The sequence below is a fragment of the Triturus cristatus genome, chromosome 2_2, assembly GCF_964204655.1.
Source record: "Triturus cristatus chromosome 2_2, aTriCri1.1, whole genome shotgun sequence".
Classification (NCBI taxonomy): domain Eukaryota; kingdom Metazoa; phylum Chordata; class Amphibia; order Caudata; family Salamandridae; genus Triturus; species Triturus cristatus.
The window spans coordinates 434,861,005-434,886,710 of NC_140582.1; the positions used below are offsets into that span (position 1 = coordinate 434,861,005).

Sequence of the window (25,706 nt, forward strand, 5' to 3'; positions counted from 1 at the left end):
CACTCCACTAGTTACCATTATAGCATATATTTGTCAAGCTACTTTTTTTAGTTGAAAATGAATAAATGTCATCAGTCCTGTTTTCTTTTGAGGTCACGTTAGTGCCTTTTAGAAATGTATTTTTGTTCTGAGGATCTCCATTTGTTAACAATCATCATATATTTAAATTCATTTTTTTTGTAAGCACGGAGAGAACCAGCACCGAGACTCGAACCCAGTTCCCTAGTTCCAAAGTCGGCAGCTCTAAATGCTATGCCACATTGTTTCTCTCTAAATCAATTGGCATTGTATGGCATTTTCCATAAATCTCATGCAAAATGCAAAAATGCCCACTTGTAGGCATTTTCGCTGGCAGCCTATTGCAAACTTTTACAATCTCTTTTTACATATGATTTCAGTGTTCTAGACTGTTCTTCTGCACCACGGAAGTTACTTTCTGAGCTGCAAACATCAGTACTTGGAAAACATGGCGAGGGGGATGGAGACTATAGTGCAGCAGACTCACCATGGCAATGAACAGGACCCATCCAGAAGCTGCAACAGCAGCGTTCAGAGTGCAAATTAAGATTATACATACAGAGATACTTAAATCTGGTCTATGCAGAGGTTCCCTTAGGTAAAACCTCCCTAAACTGAAGCATTTGTGGATTTCAGACTGCGTTCAGAATTTGAATTCAGTATACAAAATAATTGTCGGGTATTTTAAATATATATTTCAATAAAGTAAAACATGTATTACACTGGATGGGTTTCATTTTTTTTGATCTGCATGTCTGCATTATATTTTATGTAGGCAAAGGGAGAGCCTACGCCGAGACTCAAACCTGGTTCCCTAGTTCCAAAGTTGGCAGCTCCAAATGTTATGCCACATCCTCCCTCCAAATATTGCTGGGCATAGGTGTCAGTGTTTGGCTGGAGTGGCCGAGTTTCATATATTTCTTTTTTTTTTTTCTCGCTTGCAGTGAGCTGCCGGTGTCAAAGCCTGCTTCCCGGGGGCTGTCCTCCTCATCTCCATTGTGACGCTCTCGCCCTACCTCCCTCTCTGTAGGTTTTGGTGAAGACTCTCTAGTTGGACCTTCCCTTCCACCCAGCGCTTTTAACAGCCCGCAGTGATGTGTAGGCACCACATTCACTCTGTATAAATAAATCAGTCATCTTTGATCTTGCCATTATTTAAGGTCACGCTCCTTCCGGTGCGGACCGGGAACTATCATGGCTTCACTGGGGAAAGGAAGACTAAATCGTTATGTGATTACTGAATGATCACGGTATTCCCCTCCTGTGGGGAAATCAAGAGATCTCCTCACATTGCCAATAGCTGGCTACAAATTAGACAGTGTTGTGCCCGAGCACGTTGTATGTTCACTATGCAGTTTACTACTTAATACGTCTGAATCTGAGACAGACCAAACTAGCCTGTCAGATCACAGGCAACATGTGTCTGAGTTTACTTGCTCACCCCCACGAAGAGGGGCGCACCGTGCCACTAGCTTTTGCCATGAGATCAAATCATTCCACGCTTTTGTTCCTAGCTGTTTAGGCATAAAGTCTCTTGTTGTGAAACTGCGCATGTGTGCACCTCTTTAACAAGTCATTTAGATTGGAGGGTAGGTGGAGGTATAGGAGAGGTGATTACTGAAGCACTGCTACAGGGGCACTGAATGTTAAAATGTATGTTCTTAAATTCTTTATTAAGCAGCAAACTCAATTTGGAAGTTGAGGAATCTGGAAACTGAAACCTATTTCTAGCAGCATCTATTGGTAAAACAAAGATGAATCAAGTTTGTGTACTATGTTTAGATTTTTTGTTTTATTTTTTGCTTACTTGTCTCATAAAACCTAATGAAAAGAACCGAATTTTGAAAATAAACGGACTTCACAGGACATTAGTTACTAACCTCATATACATCTGATTTCTTAGAAAAGAACTGGAGCTTAAATTGTAGGCTGTGGAACCAGTAGACTTGGGTTTTAATCCTGACTCCCTAACTTGGCGGGGTTTTTTTGAGGAGGAAAGATGCACTCATATTTGTAGTGTTAAGAAAGGGTTTCATTTATCGGGACTGCAGGGATGAGATCAGACGTGTTTAGAATGTGATATGTAACACATGGACAAATCATTGCCTTGAGAAAGCCCTCGGCCAATTAGGCGCCACGGGCCAAACACATGCCGGCTATTTATTTTTTTTCTTCCTGACTGTGAACCCAATCACCTGCACTAAATAAAAGGATTACAAATCAAAAAATACTTTTTGGACGATATCATTCTCAACACTACGAATATGACTGAATCTTTCCTCCTCAAAAAAACCCCGGCTAACATGTTGAACTATGAGTTCATGGGTGCAGCTCCTTGAGGAGAAAGTCACAAACACATATTGCGTCCTATCTCTGATGCGGCCATTCTTCGAACAGGATCCACTCATTTGCTTACAACCTGACTCCCTAACTTGCCTACATTGTGAAATCTTGGAAAAATCTGGTAATATTCATTAGTGTGAATCTGAATAGTCTGAAGAAGATGCAGAATAAAGAGAATTGCTCCACTCGCCTGGGTACCTTATGGTATGACTGGATGTTTAGTGTGACACAAAACAACACACAATTACAAACCATACAATTCACTGCCACACAATTCAACACCACCCATCCAAATGACACTCCACTTAATGCCACTCAACACAACATGATTCAGCTCCACATGATTACACTCTACTCAATATCACATAAATACACCCCACATGGATGTATGACGTAACAACGCGAGTCATTACAACGCGTGCAGTTACATCGCGCTCGTTACAACGACTGCGATGTTACTACGCTATGCCATTACAACGCAAGTCTTTACATCGACTTGCGCTAGATGGCGTGCTAACATTAGAAAAGCGTAATTTACTATTCCAACTCCAGTCCACTTAACAGTAGGGAAGGTGTTGGGATAGTAAACTACACTATTTGTAATGTTAGCACGCCATCTAGCGCAAGTCGATGTAAAGACTTGCGTTTTAATGGCATCGCGTGGTTACATCGCGTTAGTTGTAAAAGTTTCGTTGTAATGGTAGTGCGTTGTAAAAGTTGCGTTGTAAAGGTTGTTTACCACCCCACATAAAACCACTCTATACCACATAGCAACAATCCACATAAATACAGTCCACAACATGCTACATAATTCTAAACAACAGAATTTAACTCAACGCCACACAGTTTCACGCCACACAATTCAACTCTACACATTTCCATTCCACACAACATAATTCAACAAACTACATAGCTCAACTCAACAACAAAATTACATAACACACCACATACATCCAATCCACACCACAGAATTCCACATCATGCCACTAAATTCAACAGCACACCACATAATAAAACTCCACAACATACCTCTCCACAACACAAAATACCATTCCACATAATTATACTCCATAACACAAAATTCCACTCCACATAGTTCCAGTACACTCAATACCACATAATTACTATCTACATAATTCAACTGCACACCATGCCACATAATTCCACTCCACAAATCCACTCCACACAATTCCACGCCACACAAGTCCACAAATAATTGCAATCCAACCCACATAATCCCGCTCCATTCCACATACATCCACTCCACGAAACTTGGGTAAAAGACATTGGGGCAGATTTATGTTGCACTTGCGCCACTTTTGCGCCGCCGTTGCGTCACTTTTGTGACGCAGCAGCGGCGCAAATCCTGCGCCATGGTGCGGGGTATTTACAACGTGACGCATCTGGGAGATGCGTCACGTTGTAAAGCCCTGCGCCACATGTAGGCGTTCCAGGGCAGGTGGGGGCGTTCCGGCGCAGGAACGCCTCCTAAAAGTGGCTGAGTGAAATCTACAAGATTTCACTCAGTCACTTTTATGCCCATGCTGCGTCCAAACCCTGCGCCTGCTTGAAGCAGGCGTAAGGATTGACGCAGCATTGTACAGATAGGGCCCCCCAGAACATTGCTGGAACTGCGTCGCGCTTGCGACGCAACTCCAGCAATGCGCCACTTTTACGGCACAGATGCGTCACGCATCTGTGCCGTTTTTGCCCCATGGTGCGCCGCATTATAAATGCGGCGCATCCATGGTGGCGCAGCTGTGGCGCATAATAACTGGCGCATCCCTGCTGATATGCAGGGATGCGCCAGTTAACATAAATCTGCCCCATTGTCATTTACAACGCCAATAGCTCTAACTCTAGCAAAAGTGCGACCTATATGGCTTTGCCAATGTATGTTAACTTTGGTGCTAGGAGAAGAGGGTATAGCCAATGCAGTAGGCCACAGATGACCAAACTGTATCGGGTTGCCATCAACAACAACACCTCAATTTTATCAGAATTATGTTTAAGGGCTTTCTATACATCCATCTGGCCACTTTCAAGAAACATCTGAAATGTTGGTTTCAGCTGATTTGTCAAGTTAGAAGATGAGTTGTGTGTCATCCGTATACACGATGAAAGTATAGCCAAGGGAACATATCAAATGAACCATGGGGGCTACATAGATGTTAAGAAGATTAGGGCTCAGGAAAGAGTCGTGCAGTACTCCGTGTTTCATTGGTTTCGCCGCAGAGAAAATGGAGGCCATTTTCCGTGCCTGTTTCCTATTCTTTTAGGACGATAGCCATTCTTAAACCTAACCTCTAATACCAACTTCAGGAATCCTAGCGATGAGAACTTCAAGAGAGATGGTATCAAAGTTTGCAAGTAAACCTAAGAGAATCAGGGCTGCACAGCCACCCTGGTCTAACGTCTCAAAGAAGGTCAACTACAACTCTCACTAGGGCTGATCTGAACCGCGTGAAGGTCCAAAGCCGGATTGCGCATGGTATAGAATAGGAACTAGATTACAAAACTGATGTCAGAACCTGATTGAGATGCTTTTAAAGGATCTCAAGGAGGCCAATAGTTGCTAGATATGTTAGGGTCACTTGTAAATAGTTTGAGAATAGGGGATACAATGCCTTGTTTTCAGGTTGGGGGGAGGACTATTTCCCCCATTAAGGAGGAATTAATATAGAGTGGTGGGAACTGGGGCTAATTTATTAATCGCCATATGAAAGATTTGTGCTGGGTAAAGATCAAGAGGTAGGGTTGCCACCTTTCCCAGAGAAAAATACCGGCTTTCTGTTCACATTTTCAGATTGTGCAAAGGCCCGGACCTGGTTCGTAGGTAGAACTTTTTATGATATCATTTGTATTAGTTTTAACATCCTCTTTTGGTCTTTGTTCACTTCAATAATTTTCTTCTTACATTTAATGTTTAAATTATGTACTGATAAGGGGGGGAAATGCTGGCGTTAGGTGATTTTTAACATTTCTGTTCTGGGAGGGTTAGTAAAATACTATTCATGCCAGTATAAAACTGGCCAGGTGGCAACCCTATCAAGAAGGGAGACAGGTGTGTGAGCAGGCGTGGGAGTATCCAGTTCTGTCACAAAGGCGATTAGAACATCAGTGTAAACCAATATACCACAATGGTATTTTTTATACAGAGTAATCATACAGCATACATAGGAGATGTAGAACAGACACACAATATCACAAAATAATTATGCTTAGATAGCATCATTGTTAAAGAATATGCATTTTTTTTGTTTCAGACTGAGGGTCAGAGGACAGACCCTCTGGCTGTTGATTATGAAGGTACCACTGAAGAATTTACTGATGGTGCTGGTCCAAAAACAACAATTAGGTATGGTCCTTGAATTATCTCACTGTTTACAAATGACATTCAGCTGCAGGAAAGAGTCTACATGTTTGCCTATGAGAAGAAAGTTCACCATAGAATCCAATGATTTACATCTAACCGTCACCTGGCGATAGTGCCTGCTGAGCAGATATGTGTGCAGCCTGCGATTCACACATTGCCTTTCTTGCAGTGATGACACATCTATATGTCTCATAAGTCTAAAATAATGAATCTGATTGAGGAATAATGATATATTTCAGACAATCGAGTGTGTGCATAAATACCTGACAATTTTTTAGAACATAGACCCTAATGAATAGAGGCTTCTGGTAGAAGCGTCTGATAATGGATATTATCTGAAGCTCAAGAAAAGAAATGTGTGGTAAAACATTCATTAATAATGTATGAAGGAATTCTATATGCTCACTGAGGACTAGTGAGTGAAGAACATCAATACTCACTACAGTTCAGGAAGTACTGACTTGAGGTTACTGTGTACATTTGATCTGTTGTGCAATGGCCCATGTTCTGCAAATTCCATACACACAAAATCATGTATCCAAACAAGATCGCTCTGTCAAGGCCCCAGAGTTTCGCTACTACAATTTCGAGTGCTGTGCACATGTGCAACAACTTACAAAAAGGTAGATTTATCAAAGTATTGATTCGCATCATGATGTACTATTTGATCTCTACTTACGATCATCATTTCAACTTGCTCATCAGAGAGTGGAGAATATTTTAATAGTTAAACTGTTATTGGGATTTCACTATTGGCAGATAATACATTTAGGACCTCATTCTTAAAGCTATTGCACATGTAAGCCAACTATACCCCCACATGGGTATAGTTAAAACTGATAAGAAGAATATTTCAACCCTGTATCCCAATTTTCAGTTTTAACTAAAAGCCCTTTTCAGTTTTAGCTGGGGACAGGAATAAAGATATGACATGTCCACCATGAGGTATTTTTTTTACAGCTTCGATCTCTGTATGCACAACACCAGCATAAACACACTCCTTGTTCGATAGCTCTATTAACAAACACCCATCTCAGGCCTTCAATAAAACATTCAAGAGTTCCCCTTCCTTAGCAGTGCCATAACTCACATGCCATTGGGCAGGAGGAGGAGCCCTATGATGAAGCATGCCACCATATTGGTGGGTGAGGGCTACAGTCCTTTTAAAAAAAAAAAAGGGGGGGGTTCTGTAGCAACACGAGATTGATAATGACCCATTAGATCAGTTACTCATCGGGTACCTTATTATTGTTATGTTCAGTTAAGGGTTTGTAGCCTGTAGTTTTCCCTTCTTTTCACTCTTAGGGCCTCATTTTCTATAAAATGATGCAGCGCGGTGCCGCAAGCCATTTTGCTACACCGAGGTGTGTCATTTTAAAAGCACAGGGATGCGTCGTATTAACAACAATACAATGCATCTCCGTGTTTTTCCCAGCGCTGGCACACACTTAGGTGCATGCGCCAGCGCAGGCACCCTTGCGTAATGTTGCAAGGGTGCCTGCGTTGGGGGGATGATTGTTTTTGTGCAGGAAGGGCTCCCCGCTCTCCCGACCCCTCTTGCGAGGTCACCCTTGCTCCACTGTTGGTTGGGGGACGTGGGGGAGTTCCTTTTGAAACTTTGTCTGGAAGGTTGGTTTTAGAGTTGTAGTGGAGGTCCCGCAGGGAACCCTACTGTGCGCCTGTTAGTGTTAACCATATCTGCGGGGTACACAATACCCCTGGGACACCTATGAGCATTTGTGTTTATTTCAGATTCTGAAAGTGCAGCATTTGCCCGTGGCCGATAACCACTCTGGGTCCTGGCGGTCCTTGAAGTGCAAGTTGCTATTCACATCTAGGCCCCGCACAGGCGTGGCCAGGGTTATCCCGGTTTCTCCGCTCCTCGACTTCACCAGTATGAATCATGCTGCAGGTGGTGGAAACAATCTGGCAGTCCCAATCTTCACCTGGAGGCTCCTCACTTCCGCTACAGGTCGCACCTCATGGGGGCCCATGATCCACCCGGGTCCCTCAATTTTGAATACCTCAGTGGTTCCATCGGCACTTGAGTGAGTGGCCTACGTGTGGGTGACACTCGTTTGTGAGTTACCTGGAATAGCGGCAGCTGCCTCTCATCAGATCCAATTCTTATGTGGGCGCCCTCTTTAACGTGATTTCAGACAGTGAGCATTGGCGCATTAGAAAGCAGCGTCCAGCATGTTGGCTGGCTGGCCACGCTCCCAACTTTATATTTCTTAATATACAACAAAAAAACACACTTACAATTAAAAAATGGATGATATGAAAATGGATGTAGTCTGCACCAAACGTTAACAGCGTTTTACAATATGTCATTGCATTGCCCAAAGAACATATATTTTGTCTTTTAAACAGCAAAATCAAATATCTCTCTTGTGGAATTGCCAACTGTGGACAAATGAATAACATATGCATCATATTGCGCTGCAGACATCCACATACTTTACATGACTATGCATACTATGTTAACTTTACCAGGAACCTCCTCCTTTTAAAGGCACAGCCATTTTAAAATTAAAATAAAGTCTCCTTACATCAATTTACCAGCTGGTAGAAAAATAACATTGCATTTTGCGAAGCACTGCTGTATAACACATGGTGGGTAATAACACCATATTTTTATACAATGATTGTCATCATGTTTATAAATGCTTATTTTCATGAATTTTAAATAGTTCAAGACTTCTTCTGTATTATATATCATATATTTTCACAGCTTTGGCCATGTTTAATAACCTTTATCTGCAAACCTAGCATTAAATAAACTGCGTGCATAGCCTAATCCATCCCCTTACAGAGGACAGATTGCGGCTCTACGTTTTGGGTAATATAAACAATCAGAAAAAACTGCTTAGAAAGAGTGATCTTAACATTTGTTAACTGCACTGTAGAAATACATAATTATACAAACCATAAGCAATTTAAGAAAGAAATTCTTCAGTGATAACCAAATGCAGATAAAAAGCTAAAGGAAGTATTTGGTGCCACAGAAGAGAAAGTACTCCTACAACATTTGAGCTATTGTGCAAAATACTGTTAATGCAGAAAAAGATTCCCAAACCCACAATGCAGACATGTACAATAAAATCTTGTTTGAGAATTAGAATTGTATTTCAAAACATTCACCAGTGATAACAACAGCCTACATTTTGGTCTCCAGGAACCTTGACTGTTTGAGGCCACCTTCAGGATGTAGTAAGTCACAAAGCTGCTTCTTACATCTCATGAATGAAAACAATTAATGAAAGCTGGAAAGTACTTATTCCTTGTACACAGAGACCTTGTAGGTATGGTAACCCCTTTGATCAAAAGTCAAGAAAGGGCTTGGCCGTGAACCAATCAATACAAATTAGACCGTGTATGCAAGATGATTATCCACTTGCCATTTCCACAAGTGGAACATTCATATACAGTGCGCTTTTTAGAGAAAACAGAAAAAATTATAATGTTGATTGCTACATCTGAAGTGTAGTCACAGTCAGAGACTCTCGAAATGTGGGAAATTCACGTAAAGACACTGAAGAGACGTTCATTGCTCCCAGTGCATCACAGAAATGCCCACCAACAGAAGCCCCTTGTGTGAAAGTAATGAATGAATGAATCAATCAGGATTTATAAAGTTCGGCAAATCACATGTGAAGGTCTCAAGGCACTGGAGCTCCTAGCTGCTTCACTGGGTTCTATTCATTTGAACAGCCAGGTCTTGAGTGCTTTCCTGAATTCTCGGAGCGATGTGGTGTTCCTAAGCTGCAGATGAAACTCGTTCCTGGCTTAAGCCGCCAGGTGAGAGAAGGAGCATCTCCCACTGTTGGCTTGGCCTATCCTGGGGAAGTCTGCAAGAAAGAGGGAGGCAGATCGCAGGTGTCTGGTTGGTTGGTGGAAAGTCATTTGTTTGTTGATGCATGCTGGTCCTTCGTTGTGCAGGGCTTCGTATGTGTGGGTCAACATCTTGAACTGGCATCTCTTCTGGAACAGGAGCCAGTGTAGCTTCTTGAGGTGCGGGGTGATGTGAGTCCATTTGGGGAGGTCGAGGATGAGTCTTGGCGCTGAGTTTTCTACTGTCTGTAGTCTCTTCAGGAGGTGGGCAGTAGTTCCTAGGAAGAGTGTGTTTCCATAGTCCAGCATGCTGGTGACGGAGGCTTAAGCAACGATCCTTCTGGTGTTGATTAAGAGCCACCTGAATATCTTATGAAGCATGCATAGGGTGTGGAAACTGGCAGACAAGACTGCGTTTACCTGTTTCTGCATAGAAAACTTGCTGTCCAAGATGATGCCAAGGTTGCTTGTGTGGTCTGTCAGGGCGGGAGAAGGGCCAAGTTCAGCAGGGCACCAGGTTTTGCTCCTTGGCGAGGTGTTGTTCCCAAAGATGAGGACTTCTGTTTTGTCAATGTTGAGTTTGAGACCATTGTCCTTCATCCAGTCAGCGATGTTCATCATACATCTGTGGAAGATGGCTCTGGTGGTGGAGGGGTCTTCTGACAGCGAGAGGATGAGCTGGGTGTCGTCAGCAGAGAAGATGATGCTGAGTCTGTGCAATCTGACGGTATTGACCAAGGGTGTCCTGTTTGTGTTGAAGAGGGTGGGGCTGAGGGACGATCTTTGTGGAATGCAGCAGATTAACTTCTTGGGTTCTGAGGTGAATGGTGGGAGACGGATTCTCTGGGTTCTTCCAGTGAGGAATGAGGTGATCCATTTAAGGGTGTCTCCCTGGATTCCAATTTGTTGGAGTCTGTTGATCAAGATGTGGTGGGAGACGATATCGAAGGCGGCTGACAGGTCCAATAGGATGAGGCCTGCTGTTTCGCCTTGGTCCTGGAGGACCCTGATATTGTCAGGCTGTCTCGATGAATACTTGTAGGGCATTTTTTTGTCTGATGATAGTCTCTCTATCACATTTGGAAATAGGTATTTAAAAATGTAGGTTATATTGGCACACCCCCAAAACGTCCAGAATTTGTATTTAAGACCTCTAAAAGGTCACTGGCTGGCTGGTGAGAGATGATTTTTGCTCTGACGGCCATTTCATGAACAAAGAACCAGCTATGTGAGATTGCAAACCAAATTCTAAAAAATGAGTACTTGCCACCATGACAGTGGAAAATGGCTCAATTCCATGTAAATAATGACACGAAAACAGGCACCTATTTTCTAAAACAGCATGGCTGATGAGGGAATTGCTGTCAGATTCTCAAACAACAGCTCCCAACTTTAGACTCTCAAGCTAAAATTAAACAATACAATTCTAGGAACGGTGGCTAACCCAAATAACATCAAAACGAATAATTGACCGCAATTGAAAATGTACAGCACAACAAAATACCGGAAATTCCCTAACAAAACTCTCAATAAAAAAGTTATATTTTAAATATACTATGAACACTAACAATGTCTCAAATTGGCTTATGGTTATGGTAACAGCCACTCATTCACCATCAGATTATAAAGTAAAGTATCATAGATTTGAGATGTGATATAATGCAAAAAAAATAAATAAGAGATTATAAATTTAAATGTATATTTTGCTCAAAGAAAGTTATATAAATTTGGACTGCTGATGTTACATTTCCGAATGTTTGACAGTAGAGGAAAATATACCAAATCACAAAAAAAGGGCTATGTAATTTACAGTAAGTATAATATCGTATTAGCACTTGCATGAAATACATCATGCCCTATATAGTATATTACATGGAAATGACCAGAATGTATCTATTAAGTACCAGATGTCCTTGGAACAATGCAAGCTTAGGTTACCCTGGCCCGGAAGTCCAATGCTCCAGGGAAGAGGTGAAGAGCACACCTACTGAATTTGACTGGGTGGGGTGCAAAATATAACCATTGTGATGATGGTTTGCCTCCCAGATTGAATCAGGAAGACTTTGACTTCAAATAGAATGGTTGGTGCCCTAACACACTGGTGGCCCATAGGCAAGCTGCAATACAGCAGTTGAATGGAAGATCTCTAACCCAAAATATCAAAGTTAAGAGAGATGGTAAACGGCAATGACACAAAAAAAGGGCCTTTTGAGCAAAACCACAAGACATTTGAATATTAACTGAAATGCATTTGGTTCACTCTCAAGGCAGATTCATCTAGGTTTGCTTTTGCAATCGATGTGTGAATGTGCTGAAATTTCAGATCAAGTGTGAAATGAATGGATGTAGAAGGACGAACGGATTGATTATGGAAACTGTGATTGTTTTAATATTGTAAAATGGCACAGATTATAGTTTAAGTATTGGATTTTTATTATTTTTCGATTGTAAACATGAACTGACTGGAATTTATTTTGAACAATTTGAAATTTTAAAATTCCATGGATTTGGAATGAAAATTGTCTAAAAATAATTGTTAGGGTGCATGCATGGGGCAGACATAATACGTGTTGGCGAGTTGGGTAGCAGAGAAAAATATCAACTCTCCTGGTAGAAACATAATTTTTGAGACATAAGGACATGCAGTTTTGCATAACTCTGCCTAAACAAATGAATAGCTCAATGCTAAAAATATGAATTAAAAGTAGTTTTGAAGACAAGGATAATTCTCTAATATTTGGCCAGGCATAAGTCCATTTACTGCAGTTGTGAAAGAGAGCCAGCTCACGGGTCCTATCTAGCATGAATCCCAAAATGCTTGTGAGGCATTCCAATTGGTTTTCAGAGGTTGTACATCAAGGGCTGTTTCATTTGTCTGCCATTTGTAAACAAGCATGTCTCTTTTTTTTCTCCTTTAGAGCAACATCCTATAAACACAAGCACGTTGACCTTCATCAAATTTGTGGAAAATTGAATCCTTATCAATCTCTCAAAATTAGTGATCTAGAAAACGCACCGCCTGCCATCCGGAAGCCGAACCCCGCGGCGGAGCTCAATGACCCCTATGACCTTGCCTTCTAACCTAAGCAGTGTTTATGAATTCATTGACGTAGTACGAGAGCATGAATGAACTAATACAATCTAACTATTCTGAGGAAGAAATGAAAGACTGACTGGACATATTTGGAGCACGCTTATAGTAAATGGATGAAACATCACATGGGAATTAAAAGAAGTCGAGGCAAAGAAACACACAAATACCTTTTTACATATGTCACTATTGTATTATTTAATGAAGTAATGTTTGTCTACTCTTGCTTTATACAGTGTAAGGGGGGCGTGGGCAAGACGATGGACAATAAATCTCCCCTGACTTATAAACAGCATCCGCCCTTCACATGCACCTCAAGGAGCCCACCTGGCTATATTCACCCGACACCCAGCCTGCCAGGACCCGTCCGGGCTGTAAGTGCGGCTGCAGTCATGCAGTGGACTAGGGTAGCCCACCTCCGGGTCCGCGTGATGCTTGAAGGCAAGGGAACGGCTGGAGGTTGACTGTGGAAATTTAGCTTGTAAATGAACATTATCTGCGCCATCTTGCCTCTCCCCAGCACCATGCACAGCGAACGCACGGCCACCATTTTAGGCACCTCACTCTCTCCCCGCTCATTGTCGATCGCCAGCGCGTTCCCCTGGCGCTGCAAGCATCCCCCGCGCGCCGGCCACCCCCGCTCTCTCCTACACGGGCCATAAACCCTCTCCTTCTGCGCGACCCTGCCATGGAACCACATCCTACGCCTGACCGACATCCCATATATGGTCACGCATCTCTTTGATAACCCCTTCCTCTGCGCTCCATTGTCCGAACTGATCCCAGGCCATCACCTAGCCCTGCGGATGCAGTTTATTGCCCCTACTGTAAGGGAAACACCCCACATCAAAGGGATACAGTGGATCAAAGCCCCTACCCCCTGAGACCCGGCCGGTTGCACACACCCCCGGGAATTGGCGGAATGTCCAGCTGCGTGATAGCCATCTCCTACTGTGGATGGGGTGGGGACTTCCACTGTAGATATGTGTGGGAATGAGTTCGAAGTGGGGATTCCGAAGACGTTCTTTTATACATCAAAGTAATCTCAAGAATGTGCCATGTACAATAAAACCTGCAATAAAGTCATAAACCTGTGTATAAGAGGCCAGGCCTCAGAGATGCAGTTAGAGCACCTCGTGACGATACCTTGCTGTCTGATCTGATGTGTTCTGCTCCGACGGAATAAAACTTTGTTTCCTGCCTTCCAGTCTCCGGCGCCTGCCTCTTTCATTGGTAAATTATCGAATGGTATGAGAGGCGATTACCGCCGGGCAATACTTGAAGGGCTATCAACTGAAACTGCCGCTACCATTTAACATGACTACCGAACTGGCAGACTCGTAAGTGGCGGGCAGGAGTTGAGTGGACCGAAGGAGCCCTGAGGAGGGGCCGAGGACCTGTAAATAGCTCAGCCGGAGGTATACGATAGTGGGTCACATACCAGGAGCAGGCGACCCACCAGATCGGGGATCCAGGCAAACGAAAGCACTCAGGATGAGGATGCTTGTAAAATCTGGTTGGACCTTGTTTGGAGAGCGATGCATGAGGCAGGAGGGTGCACTCGACCAGCCCTAAGTTTGGAAAGTGTAGACTGAGGCCTGCATGGGCTCCAAAACTGTAGGCCTGGGTGCAGGAGTGCGATCTCGGCGACACAGTGGCCTTAAGGCGGCCATGATGGGAAAGCGCTGGTGGGCTTTGATGCAATCATGACTTAATTGATGTGAAGTAAGGTCAGGCTAAAATAAGGATTCTGCTTTCAGTTGAAGCAACAAAGCAACTGTTTAAAGCAAAGCACAAGCCAGGGAATAAATGCAGTCAAAAATCTAGCTGGAGGAACAGAGGTGTTTTGAAACCCCTTTTATTTTTAATGCACATTACATGAATCTCTTGGTTGCAAGGGGGCTATTGCCTTTGAATTACTGTAACATGTAGGCATAAATAAAACACATAAGGATGACAAAAAATGGATAATGAATCAAAAGAAAAAAGCAGTGGTAAAATAAAGTATCTGTCCACCACCACTGAATTGACACTGAAGTTCCCTTCTTTTTAGGCGGATGAGCACATGTGATCAGTAAAAATGCTCTCGCTCATGGTGCAAGACAGAGAATGAAGGTATGGGTTCACCCATTTGCAAATACTGTGTGCTTTAGTGCCAGTGGCTGGAAGCAAAATGTGAATGGATGGCAATGGAAGAAGAGGCCTGATCAAAAGCCACACTATGTATGTGCATTAATAAGTATCTTCTATTTATGACTTTTTTTTAATACTCCATGAGGTATGATCGACCTAAGGCGGTCTCTTGGCCAGACCTAAAAGCCAAACATATGTTGTACGTCTTTAATTGTGGTAACTCGATAGCTAAGACTTCTGGACAATCGCTGAGTTGACAGGATGCAACAATTTAAAGGACCAGACCCCTGTGACTTCGTGTGGCTGTGTTGAGGACTCCAGTAACCTCTGGCAGATCACGCCTCCCTGTGACAGCAACAGTAGAGATGGACTATTGCCCTTTTGAGGCCCACTAGTGGTATATTATGGGGCCTTTAATTCTGCCAGTACGAACCTATGCTCCAGGAGAGAGGTGGCTGCAAACTACTTCATGATCTAGGTTTCTACTGCATTGTGAACATTTTGGCAGAGGAAAATAGGTGGTTAAGAAAATGGACCAAATGTTAGCATGACTTTTTAATATACAATGCCAAACAAATCAGCATAATCCCCATTCAAAACTCTGGGCCTTATTCAGAGTTTGCAGCACAGGATACCATGTCTAAATGTGACAGATATCTGGTCAGCCAAATTATAGATGCCATAGGCTATAATGAACTTGTAATATGGTGGAGAGGACACCTGTCATAGTTGTAAGGATCATCCAGCCGCGGTTCGTGCAGGTAAACGCGGTAGGGCCGAGTTGGGGGGGGATTTCGAGGGGAAATTATTTATTTATTTAATCCCGAGGCTGGCATCATCCCATCCGGCAAACTCTAAAAAAGGCCCCACATTTCATACATTATGCAATTTATCTCCTCTGCATTGAATTTACATCCCAGATTTGTAGCTCTACTGCCACCTAATGGCTTCATACCCTCATAACACTATAAAAACAAGGACATTTTTTTCTAGCAATTTGAATTTGTGACTTTCTGAAGTGCCGTAAATAATTGTAATTGCAGTTAAATAGCACTTTCGACGTATTGAAGTGCCTTATGGCGAGTAGCACACTACTCTGGAACCAAAGGTTAGCGGTTATTGCGATAAGTCATGTGCTCTCAAGTAAATGCATTTACTGCAGTTACTTTGTCATATTTTAATACCAGGTACGTGTGATCATTAGCGGGGGCTAGGTGTTTTCATGTGAATGGTAGGGAGGCTGGCGGAGATTAGACGAGGCTAGATTACAGGGATAGGGTGTTAACGAGGAGAGGTTATGGTCTAAGAAATAAGGTATCGGACATCTGAAGAATTAGAACAAGGATTGTGGCAGGCAAGCATGGGACTGAGAGGGGCAATACTCAGAAATAGAAGGTATGCAGAAGATGGAAGGTAAGAAGAGGGTCACTCTGAAGAAAGAAAGTACGTCAAGACCAATGTTTTCTTGCAGGGTTTTAAGAGTATAGACTGAGAAAGCTTTCTGAGATAGCAAGCAAACGGAGAATATAAGCTGTAGAAAGAAACAACACTATACATAGCACTCCATATCCGTGGCAGCCAGCTCAAACATGGGATTCTGATTGGACACATCATTTAGATATTAAGAGCCCTAGCCTGCATGCACCAAGCTAACACAGCTCTTTTAAACACAGGTTGGAATATCCCAACCTTGGTACAGGGTCTCAATCCTGCACAAGGGGAGCTGGTGCAGAAAAGAAGAAAGGTTCCATGTAAAGATCTTCCCTCGCTATTCTGTAAATTAAAGGTTTTTTAACTCATTCACTGAAATGAGTTATTTGGCACTGGCTGAAAGTATCTCGCCAATCCGCAGTCAGATCTATACCCTGTTTTACGTATGAGGCTATTGTAGTATATGCATTGTACTTATAAGTGAAGCAGAGTGATGGAGACCTGCGGTTTACATTTTGGAAGTCCTGAACCTGTTCTTGGTCACACGTTGGGATGATGCTGCTTTTCCAGATGGTGGAACTGTATCAGGATGCAGGAGGGAGGAGACCTAGACAGTGAAGTGAGGACACGGGAGACAAGGCTCGTTTTTAAATTTGATTAGGTCCTTTCTGTGGCACTGCCACTTGGTAGATGGTGAAGGTAAAGGGGGATCTAGTTGGTTGTTCAGAGTGAGAAGGTTCTGTGTTTTAAGAACCCCCTTATGTATCTTTCACGATCACAGACTTTGTGGCAGTTCATAGCCAGGTGCAGATAGTTCACACCTCTCTGTGGCTCTGTTGTAGGTGCTCCAGGCTGGACACTACCCTTCTGTGAGGACCATCACCCACACAAAGGGTGTCTGCAGAACTGCAGAGAGAGGTACTTGAAGTGGAAGCCACGCCAAACGAGTACTCCTGCCTGCAGTTCTTTACTGTATGGGGAAAAACAGATTTCCTTTCATCGCAGGGTAGAACTCGAGACAACAAATCACACCACAAGACCGAACAGCAATGCAGAGACTGGCAGGTTTGCTGAACACACAACACTGCAAAGTAGGAGACTCAAGGGACAGACTTTCCAGCAGTTAAATGAGGGGACAATTCCCGCTCTCAGCCACTCTACAGCGCGTTCACGTTTGTAGAGTGCATGCCCTCTCCACTCCCCTGAAGTGGAGAGGGCATGCCCCTGAAAGTGCCAATGCCCCCACCTGCAAAAAATGTTCCATTCACGAGAAACCCTCTGATTCATAGTACAGAGGTGCTTTGTATTTTAAAGTTCAAACTGTGAGAAATGAGAAATGCCTCATGTTCACCACTTGGAGGCATGTGAATGCAGGACCGCTGTACCATGAAAGACAAACCTTTACCCCCACAGAATGCAGACACCTCATCATGAATAGCGGCTCTGGGCCCCTTTGCATATCTTACATCAACAGCTCGATTCTACACTGACATCCACGCCAACTCCTGAAATCAACAAGCATTGGCAAAGTCAATAGGTCTTGCATATTCAAGAGCTATTGGCTTATGTGTTTTGAGTCATGTTGTAGAGCATTGTGACTGCCGTGCAGCACGCCTGAAAGTAAAAACAAACAAGCCATTGGGGCAGAAAGCTGACGTTTAAGGCCTAAGCCCACGACTGCAGGTACTAGCACGCTTCCAATGGACAGAAGAAGAAAGGACACTAACCTCCAACCTACTGCCACAGGTCTGGGTCAGCATTACCCCACACTAATGTTTGTGCGACACCCAATAAATTATGACAGCAAAGCAACCTTATAGTGCAAATGTTACATTTTTGTTCCCGGAAACAATATATATATTTGACTGATACAGAAGTGGCATTTGATACCTATCGGCTGCCATATCAGGTTTGTTTTATTTACTCCAGAGAACCACACTGTCAGAACAAAATTACTTTGCATTTACATCAGACACTGTTGCATGTGGGGCATTCCCACCAGACACCAAATGTTCCTAAGAGCAAACCTGCATTTGCTGCAGACGAGTAATATTCAATGGTAATATGACAGTGTGAAGAATGTGTTACCCATCCTAACTGTCCATGAAGCCAACAGTTTTTAGGCAACAGATGTATTGTTGAAAGATGCTGTAAAACACAGAATTTACTTCAATGTTTGACCGCAGCCATTGAATCTCTCTCTCAAGTTAAACACACACCTGAATTCTCCATAGTTATACAAATTTCTGAATATTTATTGTTGAAGCAGTTATACTATGTTAGAGGGCTAACATGTAACACAGCCTAAAACTGCTCACTCTATACAAGCAAGCAACAGCCACAGAACGCATCCTAATGTTAATATGTAATAAGTGAATAGAACACAGTGCACGCGTACAAAGCACTTGGTGTTGGTGCAGAGGCCAAATACATTAATTCATGAAACAAAAAACAGCTGCCAGTTTCAACAACACGTTTACTACTGTAAACTTCATTACAATTCTTTCTTTTCATTGCAAACGGAATAATGCAATGTTATGTAGCAAACCAAAACAAACAACTCCAACCGGTGAATGTCGAATACAAACGATCTAAACTCCACCACATCAAGCAATGATTTGAGACACTGAACACATGAGCTTGTAAAGTAGTTCACTGGGTGCTGCATCCACTGCCAAGGGAGAAACTCCTTTAGTTTCTGGTATGGCATCAAAACGAAATGCCCATACCCAAGAACACTTTTCAACATAATCAACTTGGCGTACGGGCAGTGGAGACTCCAGTCTACCTTTAATGACGGGACTACAAAATAACAAACTGATGGTAAAATGAGACAAACGTATGGAAGCTCTAAAATAAAACCATGTTAACTATGCATGAAGTAGGCTGCAGAACAGGTGGGACTGCATAGTCGCAATGTTCATGGTAAAGGGATTTAACTAGGCCTCCAGGGGGCGCGATGCATTAGCAGACATACACAAGCTAGGTGGGAGCAGGAAATTCTTCAACTCATTAAGTCTGTATAGTGGTAGGGTCTAGACCCCCAAACAATAGAGCATAGAGGTTGCACTGGAGCCTGTGATTTTAAATATGTTGTACAGGTCCACACAATATTCATGTTTGTGGTCATTACAGGGCATAAGGTGGCCTCTCACAGTAGTTATAATTACAATGAATGTGAGGGAATATGGAAAACAATGGACATCCTGCACAGAAGGGCAACGCTCACTGGCCGTCCGCCATGTGTGCAGCAAAGCAATAGCTTTGGTGAGATCAAGTTTACTTAACCAACAATTCCATGTGAGAAAAGTTACACTGGAAGTATAAACACAACACCCACCCACGAGGACGGGTTTAAACACGTAGGTCAGAGGGATTCCTTGGCAACAAAGTGCCGTCTTGCCACAGTGTAGCAAACAGGGGATTGAACAAGAGCAGAGCAAGCCAACAAGCGCGGTGAGGAGCGCTCCAGTTGCGCTAACTGGCAGCTGCGCAAAAATGCAAGCGGCTTAGTGAAAAGGCGAGCTATATGCTGGCCAATAAACATAAGGCAGAAAAAATGACTTGCGATCTTCTGCACTGTGTAGTGAACAGTTCAACTGCGCCGGGTTATACAGTACCTACGTCCTCTGTGTGCTTTGATGGCAGTAGCAAACGACAAATGAGGCATTTATTTATGTTAAACAGGTTAACTGTTAACCCCAGTGGCAACAACCTGATCACCCTTTTCAACGCCAGGATAACCCCATGGACACAGGCAGACATTCTAGCCCTCCACACTCACCCTATGGTGCAATCTTTTATTTAAAGCCTCAACTCCCTGTCGCCCTCATCGTGGAGGCTATACTACATGCTACTTCCTGGAACCCAGACCATCCAACAACCGACTGGTGGCAGATGCACTCCAATTACCAGGCGCTCACCCTGGGCTGGTCGCTGAAGAAGTCGTGACTCTTGCTTTTGTTGCACACCATTAGGTGCTAGCGGTAAAGCTGCACATACACGCCCTTGCACTGCTTCCTATCCGGCAGTACCAAGCTGTTGACCAGCAGTTTTCTCAAAAGCTTGAATATGGTCTGCACAGACGGGTCCGCTAGGAACTCGGGCATTTTGCACCAGCTCCCTGGTTCTTGCCTGGCTGGCCCTGATCAGTCCAGAAGTGGTTACCTCTGCTCAGAGTGCAGTGACTACAGGGGGGGGGCGGAAGCGACAGCAGACCAGATAAGCCAGACAAATGGAGCTTGCTCTCAGACCATCGAGGAGGGTTAAGCTTACCCTGCATCAAAGAGCGCTATAATTGGAGGGCGACAGTATGAAGCGCAGCGCTTATTGGCTGGCCCTTTGAAGGCACCATAATCATGCTCAGCACTGTAGCAGAAACCTTAATTTGCACTAGCAAAACGTTAGAAACATAGACAAGTGGGAGGAGGGTGATTGGGGACGGGACAAGAGATAAGGACATGATTTACATCCATTGGCTAAGTATGTTTTGTTCGTAAAGCCCAAAACAAGTATTTATCTTATCAAAAGAAGCCCAAAACACGTCTAACCACCGAATATCACTAAAAGTTTGGAAGTGAATTCAAAATGAAGATACAAATGTAAAGTCCTCAGGAGAAGAAGCTGCCAGGCGGTTCTGCCACTGTAAGGGGAGTGGAGGAGGTACAGGATGGGGCGGGAGGGAAGATGCAAGTAATTTGGGCACCGAAGCTGAACATGCACCCACAGTGTAATACAAGCAAGAAAGAACGAAAAAAATAGTCCCCCAAACCACAGATAACTTCCAAAGCATAATGATACAGTACTTGGTCACTGCCCAGTGAGAGGGAAAAAAGAGAAAAAGGAGGGACAAAGAGACAGGGCTGACCACTAGAAAGCAAGTATTTTTAAAGGACTATGAAACAAAAGCAGGGGGATGGCTTTCAGCCTACAAGAGAAGTACATACTGAAGTATATACAAGAGGTCTTGGATGCTCGACCTAAAATAGGAACCAGTGGAGAAAATGAAACCGCGCAGATGGCAGTATTCTACTTCTCGATCCATCATTTAAATGCCATTTGTTTACTGGTCTGCACGTGCTGCTGTCTGGAAAAACTACACTGCAGCAGCACAAAGATCATGGACCCCGGCACAATCATTCTACCACAACATAGAGAGATGATGCCTTAATTGTTGGTCAGCAGTTCACAAGCTTGAACCCCAACCATATTGATCAAACTATCCATCTCGCCGAGGTCAGCAATCTGAGTACCATCAGACTGGGCAACAGCAACAGCTGATGAATCAGAGCGGCTTGGATGGGGCACAAATGCAGAATGCGCTGTATAAAAAGCCAATTTCAAACAATGCACAGACCGGACTGTTCACCTCAAGCTCCCTTCACTACTTCATCCCTTCCCTCAGAAACCCCAGAGTCTCCTCAGAGGCCACAGAGCTATTCCAAACAAACCCCCCAACCACCCTCTACTTCCCACAAAAACTGAACTACCACCACCCCCCCCTACAGTCACATTCTGGCACGCACACACCTTGTGTCCTTTCAGAAATGGTACATGGACTGCATGCCTTGGATGTAGGGGCCCAGCTGGGAATCAGCTCTCATCAGGGCCACGCCGCCCCCGCTGGGCTGGCTTGATTCACCGTCTCGATATGCTGGCTTACGGGCAGGCAGTGGAGCGTCCATCAGCCATGCTCATTCAGCTACTATCACCCACTTAACCCACTATTATACCCTTCAGGGTGTGTGAGAACAAATGGCAACCACGTACAGCCTCCTAGCCTAAAACACAACACCAAGGGTACGCATTTCCCAGATACCAGAATCCCACAACCTGGGCCATCCCACCACAGCAGAGTACCCCCCCAGACAGTGGAAAGGGACACCCCACGTGATAGAAAAGATTCATATATTGCATATATATATTTTAAAAATGACCTGATTAAAATGATGCTAGGGGAAAACATATAAAAGATTTTAAGATTGGGAAATTCTATTTAATAGGTTTTAATACAAATCATAATAGGATTTGTTTTTTAAAGGAAAGCTCAAAGTTTTATATAGCGCGAACTAGACCCGAGCCATCTGGTATCAGAGCGCTTTACATGGGCACCAGTTGTGTTACAGATGACATTCATTTTTGTTAGGCACGGGGAGATTAAGTGATTTGTTGCCGAGAATCAAACCCGGTTCCCCAGCTTCGAGTTCGACCACTCTAGCCGTAAGGCTACATCCTCTCCCCAATTAATTCAGAAAATTGCTTGGACCATGTATAATTGGAAAATGGAGCTTGAAAATATCTGTCAATTGTGACCAGATGGCAGGTTAATGGGTTTACGAAATTAACAGATTTTTTTTAACAAATAATAAAGGAAAACCTGGACCGAAATTGAACTCCTAATCTCTGTTGATAAGCCTTGGCTACAGTGGTCTTAAAAGGCACTTTATAATGTATTAAAGAACATTGATCCCAAAACATTAATTAGTAGTAAGGATCTAGTGGTGAATTTAATTGACATCCATTACTCTATGAACATAGGGAGTTGGAATAATTATCTGCTGTCGATTGATAAAATAGATTTCTATCAGAAAACTTCTAGTAATAGGCGAAGAAGACGACATTTTTTAGCACGAGAAATGTGAGGTAAATTAATTAATTTAATTTTTCTGCGTTAAAGAGTTATAAGATCTTGAGCACCAAAACTCACTTAGTTGTGACTAACAACAAACAATCAAAATTTTACGGCCGCAATAAAGCAGGCACACTCGTTGCCATATACTTGAAAGAAAATGAATCCAGAACAAAAATATCAGGAATTAGAGATGACAAAGGCCACATACTTACCAATGAAAATGCAACACAGTTGGTTTTAAAAATACTGCCACAGAGTATACTCCTGTGATACATTATCTCCAATAAAACATGGCTAGAATACTTAATCCCTCAAACTCCACTCCATCACAAAATGAGAGGACTGTAACAAGCCAACTGTTTCTCAATGAATCATGAGAGTCATTCAGTCACTAAAATTATGGGAAGCTCCAGAGCCTGATGGGTTGCCAGCCTCTTTCTATCATACATGGAAAGAAGCAATTCTAAACCCTCTGAAAGTGCTACTTGGTCACTACACATGAAACAGGGGCAGTCACAGCCTCAGCCTTGGGGAAAAATATAGTTGTTATGGCAAAAGGAGGGAAAGGATCTCTTGGGGACACAAATCACAGTCCCTTTGTCTTATTAATGCGGACTGCAAGATTTACACTAAAATACTAGTGAACAGATTGGAATGACTCTAACGGAATCTAATCCACCCAACTCAATCTGGGTTTATAAATGGAAGATTTGATTCATATATGAGCAGATGCTTCAGTTATTTTTGTAGAAAAAGCCCAAGTCGTTCATTCCAGCTGTGGAGCTGGACGCGAAAAAAAAAGCTTTTTGACTAGGTATTTTAGAGTGTTCTGCATGCATTGTCGCTGAGAGATCAGATCACTCAGATGGGCTAGCCCTATACAGGAAACACTGTGCAAGAATCAACATCAAGGGACATTTATTTCATAGCTTCCCTCTGCAATAGGGGACTAGAAAGAGCGGTCTCTCATCTTCCAAGCTATTTTATTATCCATAGAGCTTCTTCTAATGTCTCTCAAAAACACCAACATAGCTGATATATGTTTTAGAACAGGAACACAAAAAACTGTAACGTATATTGATTATGTTCTCATTTACACAGACAAGGTAGAAAACTAAATTCCTGCAATCTTAGAAAAAAATAGAGAAGTGTGCTAAAGTACTGGGATACACAGCAAGCACAAATAAAACAGAAATCCTTCTCTTAAAAAACCTCTGCAGGACTCTTTGCTGAAAACACAGGATTAAGATAGGAGAAATGCTGAATCCATAAAATATAATAAAATGAAACCCTAAAAAATGTCAAACAAGAGCTAGACAACTGTGCACACAATTTATCACCTGGCAGAGTAGGACTGGAACCATCAAAAAGGTAATTTCACCATTAAGTGAACTTCCTTATCAGTATGTCCAATACAACTATCCAATAACTTCTTTAAGAAAATCAACAAACTAATTTCCAACTTTATATGGCACACAAAAAAGACAAGATTAGCTCCATGTAAACTGATGCTTCTAAAAAATGTGAGAGACTCAATCTGGTAGATTGTCTCATATACCAAACTGCCTTTTCAGTGAGACAGAGACTTAAATGGCTTACAAGTACTCAAAGAAAATCTCCCCCTTGGTTAGCAATAGAACAAAAGCTGATGCACGTGCTAAACCTTATTTTGGCTATTAACATGAAACAAATCGACTCAAAACACTCCTCATTGATCATTAGCAGCATCAACTCTGCTTTACGAACACTAGAAAATATGTTCAAATGAATATGAAACATTCTACATTTCCCCGGTACGGCACAACCAACACATTAAGTTTGAAGGAAATCGGAGAGGACAGCATTATACACATCAAAGACCCGAGTATAGAATATGCCATCCTTCTTTTTTCTCTCATTCATTCTAGACACAAGCTGGGTGACAGTTATTTTTTACTAATTCTTAAAAATGAAGATGTCCCTCTCTAAAATGCGTTTGCCACATGCATCTGACTCACCCAGCACTGTAGGCAGCCACAGTACATTAAAAGTCTACAAAATACGGTCATCACAAAACTCCAGATCTACTATCAATCTACAATTGAAATGTGAGAATATTTTGGAGAAAGTTTCCCTTCCTACAAGCCCATCCCTTTCTGGGAAAGAATATGGTTAACCCATAAACCCAACAAAATAGCCCCTGCACTTGCCCAAAGGAAATTATGCAGTGCCCACAATGTATTCTGGACCCCCTCAAGATTCTGAAAGGTTAGACATAACAACAAGCACTACTGTACTCTTATCTCTTCTAAGCCTCTATCTCCCTCTCCATTAAACCAAATACCCTTCCTGTTTCAAAACAATGGAACCTGTTGTAAACATGGCATTTCCAGATTTTCAATTAATGCAAGTTTTCTTTCCAAAACTCAACACTAAAGAACTAAACTGTCATAGATTAAGGACCTACCTCACCAATCAATTATTTCCGACCACAATTGTACTACTCTGGTCTCCCCACAATTGCTATCAAGACTGGTCAAATTGATCATGCAACCTCCTATATTTTCGGAAATACCTTATATGCTCCTTCAAAACCTTATCATTTCATCATAGAAGTCAGGTTTCTCCTCTCACTTTCAACAAACAAGCATCTATATCCTGGAGTAGTTAATCAAGACAAAAAAAGCCTTTGGGCTCCACAAGTTCATGCACCCATGCCACTACCAATAAAGAGCCTTATTTGTAAATTTACAATCTTCAGAGTTATTTCAACACCCTTACAAGACTATCAACTGTTCCAACTGTTGGGCTTAAGATCACTTAGGACATTTTGTCACAGAACTAGTTCCAACAATAACAATACCATTGAG

The 25,706-nt window shown here is 42.7% G+C and overlaps 1 protein-coding gene across 2 annotated transcripts in view; it reads left to right on the forward strand.

The window, feature by feature from the left end:
• Positions 1–13,863, forward strand: part of LOC146862330 (cilia- and flagella-associated protein 337-like) — a 336,132-nt gene extending 322,269 nt beyond the window's left edge. For both annotated transcript variants that reach the window (XM_085641532.1, XM_085641531.1), the window contains 2 exons: positions 5,628–5,719; positions 12,490–13,863. In XM_085641532.1, the coding sequence (XP_085497658.1) occupies positions 5,628–5,719; positions 12,490–12,652 (255 nt within the window). In that variant the 3' untranslated portion in view covers positions 12,653–13,863. The remainder of the gene's footprint in view (positions 1–5,627; positions 5,720–12,489) is intronic.
• Positions 13,864–25,706: the final 11,843 nt, after the last annotated feature.